Here is a 14,199-nt window from a genome sequence, read left to right as displayed (position 1 = left end):
CCATAAAAAGTTGATATGGTAAATAATATGCAGGGTCTGATAGACGCAAATTTCCATTGACCATTATAGTGACAAAATTATCGATCACCAATTCCAACAGGATTTCAAAATCAGAGTTGGAATGAGTTGTTGTGTGGTGTACTTCTGAAAAAATGAGAAATAAACAAAATAAATCTAAAAATTCGAATTCTAACTTTATCTTGTGTATGTTCTTATTACCTTTGAATTTTTCCAATGAAGCACCATTCATTTTAAATTTTCCAAAAATTTTTTTTATCATTTCGCGTTTCTTTCCTTTTTCATTCGATTCCAACATTTGTTCATAGCCGAAAACATCGTTTGCAAACGCATTCATTTCCATATAGAATTGGTCAAAGAAAGCATTGCTCAATTGAATTGAAACATTATTTTCATAAATACTTAGGACCTTAACTAATGTACCTTGGTACATACCTAACGCAGATATTCATCGCGACCTTGACATCGATACTATTGATGAAACAATACAAAGCGCTAGCAGAAGACACATAAATAGACTATTAACGCATACAAATCCTATGATGAGAAGACTACCAAATAAAGAAAAATCTACCCAAAGTCGGCTTAACCGTCAAACACCAACAGATCTTGCAAAATCCTTGTAATCAATTGTCAACTAATCGTATATGTCATTGTTTGTTAACCACTTGTTTTTAAATAATATGTATATATTTCTTCTAAATGAGCTTGGGGGCATTGGCCCTTCAATATCATTTCATTTCATTCCATCTTTTTGTAAATCAAATTACTTATTGTCTAACGACAGGTGTAATATTTTATGGAAGAAAAAAAAAAAAATTTTCATTCGAATCATTTGAAATTTCTGTATACAATAACGAAAAATTCAAAAAAAGTTGTACACATAAAATGAATGTCGATTCGAAACTTACTTTAATCTAAGAATCGAGCAAGTTTTGTTTTGTACAATATTTTGATTTTTTCTTTTTTTTATATGAAGAAAATATTTAAAAGAAATTTTTTTTTGCTAAAAACCTTCCCCTAGTGGATCCCTATAATATGAAAAAAGAACAAATAAAATTGGCCTTGTATCGGCCCAAAAAAATGCGTACAAACGAACATCATTTCATTTTTATATATATAGATTATGACGTCTGTGTTTCGCTGCTCATTTATGATTCAACTTGACAATTGCGATCTAGAGACAACAGCTTGTTATGACGCCTCAACTCAAAGGTAACAACACGCGCGCAGCAACAACTATTGTGCAAAATACAAAAAAAAAACAACAATTAAAGTGCAACGCTGCACTACCACATAATGCGCCTTTCACATTGGCTACAGCGCGTTGAGCTGCGCTTTGGCAAGACTTGTAGGTTGTTTTGTTGGTGTACAATTACACAGTGAAATGAGTACAAGTACTCTTACAGCAGAAAAGAAAACAATTCAAAGATGAAATTTATTAAAAGAAACACATTTTACATGCTGTATGAGCACATTGGCAAACATAAACCCACTTGGTTGGAAGCAAAAAAAAGACAAACAACATCCGAGTAATGATTTATTATGCGGATTAAGCCAAAAACGGTAAATCGCGTGGTATGTCGGTGTGACGTACATTAGACATTGTTTTGACACGACAGTTGAGATACCCGTGTTTACCCCTTCAAATGATGGCAAGAGTTACTGATGAACGGATGCAGGTTTCAGGCAAACATCATGCAAGATGCCTACATTCATTTGCGCTGAGGAGTCAAGGTGAGCGCGATAATCGTTAAGGAGTGTTGAAACAGGGTGCTTGCGTAGATACACTGCGCTTCGCTCTGACAATTTAAGATTAATTTGAACATTAAGCAACAGCTTAAATTGCGTTAGTTGTTATTGTAAAATGTGATTAGAGGTTGGCTTTTAATTGAACGATGACAGCATGGGAGGCAAGACACAATTTTCTGACTGACACTCAGCGTGCGGGTTCGAGATCCAATGTGGGTATGAAATACTAAATGATGGAAAGCGTTTCTATTAACGATCGTTAGGAGGATCTGTTTCAAGGCAAAAACACCCTCGGAGGTTTTATTAGGTGTTTATTACTTTGCTGTTAAGATTATTAGAATTTATTTTATTGACATATATGATTCATTATTTATATTACATGAGTTTTCAAAAATAAAGTCAAAGTACTATAAAATTTGCCACGAATCATTCAATAACATTATGAAAATTTTTTATCACTTTTTTCAATTATAATTTTTTTATGAAAAAGTGACTTGCACACAAAATTTTTAGCTGATAGCATTAAAATTGATAAAGTTATAGACACCAAAACCTTGAAACGCAGTTTTCTTAAATTTGATATTTTCGTACTTTGAATAACATTTTTGCATAAAAACTTATGCTGAGTTACAAAATTCCTTAATCTACGCGCGTTTGCCCTTTGAAGGACGCCATTTAGTTCAGATATTTCGCAAGCCAGAAAAGTTATTGGCATTTGAACCGGATTGTTCGCGTTATTTGGTTTTTATATTTTTGCATTTTTCTCCAAATAATATTGAGTTTACTTCAAAAGGTTCAGCGGCCAGATTATCTACACAAACATTTCGGAAATACACAGCATCTCTTGTGCGCTTTCAAAGTTTAATCTTTAATGCCTCAGTCTGTTTTTTGATTTTTTTATCACTCCACCAGTTGTGAAAGCCTCACATGTGGGTGTGAATGTGTGTGTGTATGCATGTGCAACGTTGGATTTTCCAGCTGCATTATGAATTATTCGCTCAACTTGAGACACACACACACAACCAAAGCGGCAAATAGAGTGGAAACAGCGTTTTGTTTGCTGCTAAAACGTCATTAAAACGTCCAACTAGTGTGCATGTGTATGTGTGTGGGAGCAATTCGCACTACCTAACAGTCCGACAAGTGAAAAGCAACCGTAATAAGTCAGTGAAGAATGTTGTAGATATGGTCTGTGTTGTATATATGCAAATCCAGGGAGCAGCAACAAGCTGCTCGGCAAGTATCAAGCGGCCAGCGGCCAGCGGTAAGCGACAAGCGACTGCTAGCAGGCGGCAGGAGCAAGGCGTCGGTGAGCAGCGTGCAGCAATGAATGCCGTAATATTCATAACAATTATCATAATGAATTATTTTCATTTTTTCTGTAGTTTTCTGCTGCTGTTTGCCATATTAATTGTTGTTTTTTCTGTGTTTTAAATATATTTTTAAATGAAACAACCGCAACCAACGTCGAGCATTTGGGGCAGTTGGCTGTGAGACGAACGCTTGGTTGGCTGCTTGTTTAAAGTTTTATCCACGCGTCCGCTGGTTAGTAGCGTTTCTCGAGCGTTTAGCAGCACACTTGGCCAACGGATGTTAGCGCATTAAGAAAATTGCTGGAAAAATATAAACGAAAACAATTTGGCGGTTAATTTAAGTTAATGAGTTTTCCAAGAGAACTGTTCGCCGCTTAGTTGTGTTGAAATATTTCGATAAATCGGTGGCTGCATGTCTTTCCAGCAGCCGTGCTGCGTGTTGTTTTTCTTGTCGTTCGTGCGTGGTCGCCTTAGGAGTGGCAAATATGTATTGAATTCGGTGCTGCTGGCTAAAAAGTTTGAGGTGGGTGTTTTTTAAGTAAATAATCCATTAGAAAAGCGTAAGCTGAGCTCATTGGCTTGGTTCGAAAGTTGAGTAGCTCCGATAAAGGAGTTCTGACTCTCAACCTGAAGTTCTGACTCTTGTATGAAGCGAAGAGTTGTTGCTTATTTTGATGGGAAGTGTCAGTTCGCACTCAACGCTGATATAATCGCCTCTTGTAATACGACCTTTCGCAGTCCCTTGCTCCGCATCAACTTTCTTTCTATATCAACCAAAGAATTTTTGAGAATTCTCGTCACTAAGATTTTCAGTTAGAAATATTAGTTTCATAATTTTTCCGAAGTTTGTTCACAGCAAGCACGAACATTTTTTTTCTTTTTTCTTTAATTTTTGTTGCAATCATTCTTTAATAACAGTTTGGGAAAGGTATAGACGAGAGCTCTTTCAGCGAATTTCCGTGTATGGCACCAAACGGAAGCAAGAATTAGTCAATAACGAAATTTCTAACAATTTGACAAAATTCGGTCTCGAGGAGAAAAATATCCAAAAGAAAGGTAGGAAAATGCAAAGTCTCAAGGAATTAAAAAAAACAAAAATGGAAAATTCCGATTTATTTATACCTTTTGCTAAGTTAATTTGCACAAAATTTCTTGTTAACTTTTTTAATTAAACTTTTTACTAAAAATGTTAAAAATTCAGCTTTTTGTTTGTGTATTGTGTGAGCGCGTGTTTGTCACAGCTGTTTGCAAATAAACTTTTATCCAGTAAAGACTTGCATTTGAACTCGAGATGAAATGCCATTTTGCGGTCTTAATTTATTCTCCCTTGCACGATTTTTGGGCACGTGAACTGAACTATTGACTAAAACCATTTTTCTCGTTATGGTAATTTTCGCTTAGGAATTAGTTATAGGCCAGCTGTTGTTGTAGCAACATAACAGATACGGGGAATGCGGCTGTAGTGAAAGTTGTATGTCATTTCAGCTGAGGTTTAGGATTGGCTCTACCTTTATACGTTCTAGACTACTTTGACTGCCGCATTCCCATTTTGGCTCTCCAGTACTCGATTAGGCCTCGTTGTTCCCGCTCACGCAGAAAGGCACTTTTGAAGCTGTTATACGAAAGGTGTGTTTGCACCCTTTTTCGCGAAAGTGTCCGCAATTACATTCCCTTCGTGTCCCTCAGGTCACGGTACCCACATCAGAGTAACAAAGTTTCTTGATGCTAATGGGTGGAGAATCTTAAAACATTCCCAGACAAACCTTAATTGGAATGAGAAGATCTAGCAATTTTAAATCTGCTTGACTGGCATTCTCTGGCACAGAGCTCTAAGGCGTGTACCTCCGCCTGAAAAATGGAGGTCAACAAGCACACAAAAATTTTCTCTCCTTGCGTACGACGACACAAGGCGATGTACTAAGTGTACAGTAAATGTCTAAAGCAGGCAAAAGATCTGCTTTGTTATGATACCCTGAGCTTGTCTAGAAACAATATATATGTACAATTTTACAACTTTTCACATTTGAACTCTTTGCAAAGAAGATCGCTCTGTCGAATTCGTGCTACCTGCGCAGTGAGACAATTTTATACATGAAACTTTATTAATATTATCCTTAAGGCTCAACTGCATCAATTTAATTGTATAAAGGATTGGGAAACCCGGATTGGGAAAGGCGGACGGATCCTTAAATGGAATAAAACAATTTGAATTTTTTTATGTCAAACGGCCAAGTATGCCAAATATAACTATTGGAAAGGCTGATATAAATTTGTATTGGAGGGACTTTGTATTTGGAGGACTGTGATTCTCGGCGGAAGAAATATGTTTTGAGTTAGCTTTAGAGGGGGAAAAAACATAAAACAAACGCATATTGACTCAAGTGATCGGCTAGATTTTATGTGCAAGTGGGTACAATTTTTGAATGCCTTTTACGTGAGAGTGATTAGAAACGATTTTTAGGGCACACGGCCATAAAAGTTCACTATTTCTGAAGAATCTTTTGTGGGTAGCAAGCAAATAATCCATTTAGATGAGTCAATGTGAGAAGTTAGTGGGCACTGCAGCGGCTGCCAAACTTTTGAAGTGACTCGAAGAGTGCATAAATCTGGGAGGGAGCGGCTCGTTTGCTTATGTATACTTTACTACTGCAAAACTACTACAAATGAGAGTATCGAAAAAGTTTGGTATGAGCGCGGCACAAACCGACAAATCATTGTGGCGTCACATATTCAGAAATTGAAGTTATCTACGCTTCTATTATTTATTCGTGAAACGGTGAGATTTCAGCTGCATCAAACAAACAAGCAGAAGGCATTCCACGTTTTTATTACACAAATTATTCTCGTTTTAGTACGCAAAGATTGAAGCTCTAAAGCAAATACTGAAGTACTTTGAGGCAAATACCGCTAAATATTTATACTCTGGCGCAGTGTTCTTTTTTGGGCATTTCGAAATGTTTTGTAGTCTGTTTACATAGAAACATATGTGATTGTATGTATGTTGCTACTCACTTGTAGGCCAGGCCTTTCAAGCAGTACGCGCACAAGCACACAGACTTTTATTAAGTAGTATATTTTGAAATAATCTGTTTACACCCACCGCAGTTGCCGATAAATGGTTGCATACAAACAAAGGAAATGTTTTACGTCACTCTTCACATTTTACTTAGAAAAAATACGACCGCTTCTGGGCGCAAAGGGCAGAAAGTGTGGAAAAAAATGTGATTGCCAGCGAGGCGTTTGGGGGTCTGAAGCGAAGCTTGACTATGTTAGCTTGACAACAGCATGCCGTGTGACATATTTATGAATGTACACTTGTGCTCACATAATAAGCCACTTTAACTTTCTACAATATTCGCAATATTATTCATGGTAATTTTTTCCTTATTGTTTTTTTTTAATGTAGTTTATTTTACTTGTATAAGGAAGCCTTGTCAAATCAAATCTCCAAACTGAATGCAAAATTCATGAAAATGTAGTAAATTTCAAAGAGATTGTAGTTAAAACTTTCAACGCTTTAATCAGAGTTTTTAGAAAACTTCTGGGTACGCAGTTCTATGGCCCATTAAATTTCAGTGAAATGAACTGCAAGTCTGAAGTCGCTCAAAAATCGTGTTGATTTTTGATAACTTTTTTTAATACGATGTTGAAAATTTTCTTCCTTATAAGAGACATGTACGGAAGGAAGTTTTATTCAGAATTTCTAAACATTCAGATGGTGAAAATTTTGATGTAAATATCTTTTGGTTAAATTTTTGTGAATTTTGTACAAAGTGTGAAATTTTGGTTTATAAGATTTTTGTTATGCATTGAACTATATTTTTATTCCGAATAAAATAAAAATGGCCGCCGTAGCCAAATGGGTTGGTGCGTGATTACCATTCGGAATTCACAGAGAGGTCGTTAGTTCGAATCTCGGTGAAAGCAAAATTAATAAAAACATTTTTCTAATAGCGGACGCCCCTCGGCAGGCAATGGCAAACCTCCGAGTGTATTTCTGCCATGAAAAAGCTCCTCTTAGAAATATCTGCCGTTCGGAGTCGGCTTGAAACTGTAGGTCCCTCCATTTGTGGAACAACATCAAGACGCACACCACAAATAGGAGGAGGAGCTCGGCCAAACACCTAACAGAAGTGTACGCGCCAATTATTTATTTATTTTTAAAATAAAAATTTATAGTGTCTAAATTATGTGAGCGCAAGTGTATGTATGTATTCATTTTATGGAATTCCCAGGTTCTTGAAATGCCATGAAATCTCAAACAGCAGAGCGAATGCTGGTTAGCTGATTTTTTATTCTGCTTGTAGAAGAAAATATCAATTAAATTATCAAAATTTAAGAATTCGCGCACGCCACTTAAACAACTATTTTTAACGAATCCTCATAAAGTTTTACGAATATATTTCCCAACTTACTTTATTTGCTTATACTCCATAATAAATTTGTAAAGTTATCTGCTCAACATAAATAAAGACTAATACGTCTATTATTTATTTATTTTCTTCTCATCGCAGGTAAATATGAAAATCCTTCAAGGCGCATTGACGCTGGTTCAAATCACACCGCAGCTCATGTAAGTACCGCACAACGGGCTTACTCACTGATGACCGCTTTATTGACTGCCTCTCCGTCCAGTCGCTTACAGATACAGAAACAAATATACAGTAAATTTAATACACATTTATTTAAAATTGCGCGCCTAACCCAAAAGACACATTTTTTTTAAATCTCTCGCCGCAATTGAAACCAATTTGTACAATTTATTAGCGCCAGCAGTTAAAATAGAATATTCGCATATGCGCGTAAAAGCGCCGTTTTTCCGCCGGCCGTTATAATTTTATGAGCCTTCGCCGCCGCTCGCACTTTGTGTGGCTGCCAACGAATTCAGCGGCGTCCTCTGGCAAGGTGCGTTCGTACAAAAACAAAGCATTTATGTGTTTAATAAATTTCGCGTATACCTACTTTTGAAAAACGGCACCAATATTTATAAGTACAATACATACACAACACTACACACTTATGTATGTAGGTATAGGGTTTTCTAATAGGGAGGCGTCGATGCTGAGAGGTTGCGGCGGAGTTTGTCAAATCTGTTATTTCTTATTCAGTCACTGATGCCAAATCACTGATGCCAAGCCGCAGCCATGCCCTCAAAATCAATATAATCTTGGCCATTGCGAATTCAAGTTCAGACGAACCTATGCAGTGTCACTGAAAATTGGGCCTTTTGAAAGCGTGCCACAGTGAAAACCCGCGAAAGATGTCATATTTCGGGGGTCATTGAAAAAGTCCTTAGAAAATTGTGCGAAATGGTGATCGCTGCAACAAAAGCGCCTAGTGAATTTTTTATTTCCAAATTCAAAAAACAAAAAAAAAAAAATGGTTCATGTAAAATGAGGAGGTCATCGCCCATACAGTTACTCATTTGGAAAATCTTCCGAAATCTTACTTCGTAAATAACTTAAATAAGTTAGAAAGATTTGTAGAAATGGAAATTAAGTTGAAAAATAACATGAAAAAAAATCTAAAATAATTTGTTTTTCTAAAGACTGATTGAGGTAGACCTCCTTCCCTTATTGGAGAACCCTATCTATGCAAGTGTAGGTATGTGTGAGGAGATGAAAGACATAAGTGGGCTGCGATCAGGCAGCCAAGCCGTGGTCTTTAGTCGCCATTTCCGGCTTAAAAGTGTGCATAGATTTTGTAATGATTGGCTGTGTGTATTAATAGACAATAGATTCAGCCGAAATCATCTGTTCGCTTTAGCAGATAAGCAGACCGGGTATCTCCAGGGCAAACTGAGGAGCTTTGGCGTAACTTCGTGACGCTGACTCAATGGGGGTTTTGCGCAGAATAATTTATTTAATATTAGGGCTTATACAATCTTGTCCATTTCTCAGCTTCCCTTAAAAAAATGTTGAGGGAGTCTAAGTTAGAGTTAGCGAATTCTAAGCCGCTCCTCTCCTTTGAACTCAACCGCCTAATAAAAAGTAGGTACCTTACATGAACGATGCGTGCCGAGGTAGAACTCCACTTTACAGTCCATCACCACTGCCGTTGTAATAGCGTGTTGCCTTTTGTTCCATCTAGAAGCTTATCCTTCACTCAAAATCTCAAGCTTTTAGCCCACATAACAGATGCGGGCTTCTGGAAGTCGTATATTTTTTATTTCTGATGAAAGTGTTTGGCCATTCAATTGATTGGCACCACCAACAGTCATCCATTTATTCTGCCGCGTGTATATGAATGCGTGTCAAAGTAGCCCATTAAGTGGCGCCATAACTCAAATTCATTTGCGCTTGAACCACCAGCTCCACCCTCCCCTAACGCCTACCCACCCACTGTTTATAAGCAAATAATAAACTCACTGACTTGCCAACACTCGAAGTCAATTTAATCAAGTCAACCGTTAACTGCACCGCCAGCTTGTCCACTCAGCGCTTGCTGGCGGTCGCCTCTCTCCTCCCACTAATCAGCACTAATTTGCACGAGTGCATTTATTCATTTGCATAAATCTACAAACTTGTTGCGACAAGTTGTTTGCTGCTACTGGCGTATGCTTGGCTGTTGCACAAATGTCAAAAGTGCAATCGTATATTGGCGCCTGCAGCGACAGGTGGATTGCCAAGTGGCCTGCCATTTGTATGCAGTTACACGTTATTTACACCGGCAACACCTCACTTTGCGATCTTTGAAAATGTGCGACGTCGCTGACTATTCATTTGCTTGTTTAGGTACCTGCTGCACACAGGCGATTTGGCTAATTTACTGCAGATCATTTTTTATATCCGCTGCACTGTGGTGTGTGACAAACAAAGTGTAAGGTGGCAATTAAGTATCTACGTGAATATGGCAAGAACTCCCTACGGGACATAGTTTTATTAATAGCACCCTTGAGGTAGCAAAGATGTGTGATGGTAGCTCCTATCGGAACTTCACCGTTAATTGGTACGTCGGGAGACCGTTGTGGCAAGATTGTTCCCCTTTGGAACACGAAACGTTTGTCGCTCGTTTCCGAACCGCGGGCAATGAAACAGAACCTGCGAATCACTTTATTGTTTTTCTGGGCAATGTGAACAATAAGAATCGTCTTCGATTTTAAACCTGTGCAGGTTTTATTTAAAACGTTGTTTCGTAATCAACTTCAACCGACTTTTGCTTGCTAGCCAAACCTTTTAGCGCTCTCGATATCTGCCTCATAAATCACTTGGCCACATTACCGTACCACAATTTAAATATTTCTCCAGCGACGGGCGTTAATTGCCGTCGTGATGCCATCGTTTGAGGCGCGCTGTCTAACAAATGGGCGGTCGCAGGAAAATGGCGGCAATGATACTGGCGACGGTGACATTGAAATTGCCTTCAAGTTCACTGGTTGCACAGCAAAAAATTGCATTCAATGAAGGCGTTGGCGCGCGTGAACAGGCCAAACTATTTGTCTCAATGATACCGCTTTCTAATTAAAACAAATGAGATGGCGGCGACGCTTCGCGACAATGGCCACGCATATCAGCTGCGATGTTTATACCTGGCGGGTGGATGGAAATTAACAGCGCGCAACGGCAGCGACAGCGGCGCTAGCTTTAGATTGTGTCGAGCTTGCGTCTTTGATAACATCATTTTCTTAATTTTAGATTTCGCAAAGACTTTGTAGAAGTTCCGAGCTGTAATTGACATCAGCAAAGTCTGCGCTCATAGGACAAAAGAGCGGCGCGGTGAGGCTATCAGGCGTAGGTGAAGCGTAGCGCGCGTGTCGCATCCATAAGTGTTGCGTTTTATTTACACGTTGATTGTACGATTTTTCATTCACACCCTCAGTCGATCGTAGCTGGCCTTGCTGTGGCAGCGCAGTTAAATTTATTTTGACAATTAGCGCGGCTTCACATCCACACACATATTCAGATACGAAGTACACAGATAAAGCGGACAATAAAGTAATGCTTGGAAAAAATAAATGCAATGAGAAAAAGAATAACAGGCAGTTTTTACCAAAATCACTACTCACTTCTTTTGTGACTACGAGATGTAAAGAAGTTGTTGTAAAATAATTAATTTGGCATGAAATCGTTTCTCAGTAATCGGCTTGGCTTGCGGTGGTCAGCCGTATTGGCTAGCGGACAACTAACTTAATTGTCAAAAATGCAGATAAAATGCCGTCGGTTACATGGCGCGATAAATTGTCGTTGCCAAAATTACACAGCTCTTTAAGTTTGTTTTTACTATCAAGCCGGATACGCCATGAGCTGATCGTTTTCAAGTGCGCCAATTAGGGGAGTTGCTGCCACAGATCGATCAACGCACATTTGCTAGCTCTTTTTGGGCGGCTCCTGCGTAGTGATGGATGACGACACGCGTTGGTATGCCACTCGCATGTCATGTCTTTATGCGATTCTATTTCACGATTTATTGTCTCTCTTAACTTACTTTAGTTTTCGTCCTCTTTCTCTCTCTTCTCATTGACAGCCTTCTGGTTGGCGCAAGTTACGCAATATCGTGCAATGGACACCCTTTTTTCAAACCTACAAAAAACAGCGCTATCCCTGGGTCCAACTGGCCGGCCATCAAGGCAACTTCAAGGCCGGTCCCGAACAGGGCACCGTCTTGAAGAAGCTCTGCCCGAAAGAGGAGGACTGCTTTCGTGTGCTCATGAAGGATGTACTACGCCCATATGTGCCCGAATACAAGGGGCAGGTGACCAGCGAGGATGGTGAACGTAAGTGCAGTATACAATACCTGAAAAATATTAAGTGAGTTGACAAAAGAGAGGAATCAGTGCAGTTCGCCTAAAGTGAGCCATACATTTTGTTAAAATATTGCTCGGCCCAAATGAAAATTCCGAGCTTCTAACGAAGGCGAGTGCTTTTTTCTCGGTGCCAAATTATATTTCCCCCCCTTCCTTAGTATAGATCTACTTAAATATGCAAATTTACTTCTTTGGACTCTTTAATTGAATTTGTATATTTATCTTTCCCTCTCTGTCTCTTGTCCGTAGTATACTTGCAGCTGCAGGACTTACTGAGCGATTTCTATCAACCCTGTGTGATGGACTGCAAGATCGGTGTGCGCACTTATCTCGAGGAAGAGCTCTCCAAGGCCAAAGAGAAGCCGAAGTTGCGCAAGGATATGTATGAGAAAATGATACAGATTGATCCGGATGCGCCCAGCGAGGAAGAGCACAAGGCAAAGGGTGTGACCAAGCCGCGTTACATGGTCTGGCGCGAGACCATCTCCAGCACAGCAACACTCGGATTCCGTATAGAGGTAAGAGCGTCACAGAACATTCTACTTACGATGTCTATATTTTTTTTTTGTTTTACTTATCATTCTTTTCAACTTTGCAGGGCATTAAGAAGAGCGATGGCACCAGCACGAAGGATTTTAAGACAACAAAATCCCGTCAACAAATCAAGCAGGCCTTCCGCGAGTTCATCAATGGTTTTCAACATGCTATGGTAGGGCGTGGCAGCACCCATCTCTGCGTTTGCCTCTAACCTTCTTTTTTTTTGCTCCTTGCAGCCCCGTTACATACAGCGCCTGCAAGCGATTCGTGCCACACTCGAATGCTCCGACTTCTTTCGCACACACGAAGTTATCGGTAGTTCGCTACTGTTTGTGCACGACCGCTACCAGGCCAGTGTCTGGCTAATTGATTTTGCCAAAACTATTGGCCTTCCCGATAATCAGCGGATCAATCACAGCCGCACCTGGGCAGTGGGTAATCATGAGGATGGCTATCTGATTGGCATCAACAATTTGCTTGAAATTTTTTGCGAACTCGATGCGGAAATGGCCGCGGAAACATCGCTTACACCGTCATCGGCCTCGTCGTCGGCTTCCTTGTCCCCCAAGCGTAATCTAAGTGAATCTAACGCCGACGATACAGCATCTGTTAGCGCGGCAAGAGAGGGAGAAGTCATTTTGGAAGCGATTAAGCCTGCAAAGATGACGACTGCTGGAGACAGCCAACTGACAGTGACTTCCAGCGAAGCGGCTGTTACTGAGCAAATACCGATCACCCAGACTGTGGGAGAACCGCCATCGAAGGAACCAGAGCATGATACGCAGGAAATACTCTAGAGCATTTCGAATAGGATCCGAATGCCAGCGCGAATCTTTAAACAAGATTTAATTGCACTTAATGACCGCTCGATCGCTTCCAACTACTTTTTGCTAGAAATTTAAGAAATTATTGAATATATAAAAAATAGTTTAAGCTTGAAATGCAATTACTCGTAAGCACGCAAGACTGAACACATAGTAATTTATTGAGTTACATACATACATACTGTATTTTTAATAAGCCCACATAAATATCTACTAATACTTAAGTGAAAAAGAGAAGAGAATTCAATGATAGTCTAACGAAATTTTGCACAAAGTCTGAACGAAATTCACGTGGATTATCAAGAAAATAGGCTTGACTCACCAACTGCAATGCACAGATGAAACCCACGAACGCACAGCATTCGTAAGCGGAGCGGAGATTTCACTAGTGGAAATGTAGAATAAGGAAATTTTGATTAGTTTAAAAATATGCAACTATGGCTTCAAGCCATTTGAAGCACTACAATTTGTTGCAATAATTGCAGAAAGGAGTTATTCCATTGTGTGGTGGCGAGCTTAGGCGGCACAAAACGTTCGAGCATTCAATACGATTTTTTGTTTGTTTGTTAAATATCACATACGCATTATATACATCAATACAAATACATACATATGCACACACCCACTAGCTAATAGACTAAGCAATAATTGTAAAACTTTTTAACGAGGCAATGATTTCAATAAAAGAATTGCGAAACAATGCGAAATTATTTAAAATGGAAGAAAAAGAACGAAATCAGTCACTGGGTTATGGATGGGTAAGTAAACATGTCCAGGGAAACGCAGCAAAAGGAGCAAAAGTTGAGATGTAGTAAATGATACCTCCCTAATTTCATATCCTACGAAGAGAGGACCAAAAACCTCATTCTGACCAAAAACCGGGGAACGGAAGGTTAGATTAGGTTTGGCAGCCGCATCGCACAGCGATGCCACTTAGACCACACAATGGGCCCGTTGTGAGCCGCAGTGGCTGGGCTACATTTCCGCAGAAACAAATAAAAAATTCTGAAGC

General features: G+C 39.3%; 1 protein-coding gene across 5 annotated transcripts in view; it reads left to right on the top strand.

Annotated features, from left to right (window-relative positions):
• The window catches only part of LOC129239144 (inositol-trisphosphate 3-kinase A-like), a 43,396-nt gene extending 29,509 nt beyond the window's left edge, over positions 1–13,887 (top strand). For all 5 annotated transcript variants that reach the window (XM_054874471.1, XM_054874469.1, XM_054874468.1 and 2 more), the window contains 4 exons: positions 11,547–11,796; positions 12,076–12,344; positions 12,425–12,535; positions 12,600–13,887. In XM_054874471.1, coding sequence (XP_054730446.1) covers positions 11,547–11,796; positions 12,076–12,344; positions 12,425–12,535; positions 12,600–13,160 — 1,191 coding nt within the window. In that variant the 3' untranslated portion in view covers positions 13,161–13,887. The remainder of the gene's footprint in view (positions 1–11,546; positions 11,797–12,075; positions 12,345–12,424; positions 12,536–12,599) is intronic.
• The last annotated feature ends 312 nt before the right edge of the window (positions 13,888–14,199 follow it).

Source organism: Anastrepha obliqua, chromosome 2 (assembly GCF_027943255.1).
Source record: "Anastrepha obliqua isolate idAnaObli1 chromosome 2, idAnaObli1_1.0, whole genome shotgun sequence".
Lineage (NCBI taxonomy): Eukaryota > Metazoa > Arthropoda > Insecta > Diptera > Tephritidae > Anastrepha > Anastrepha obliqua.
The sequence above is the reverse complement of the archived record's forward strand: the minus strand, read 5'-3'. Positions and strand labels throughout refer to the sequence as shown.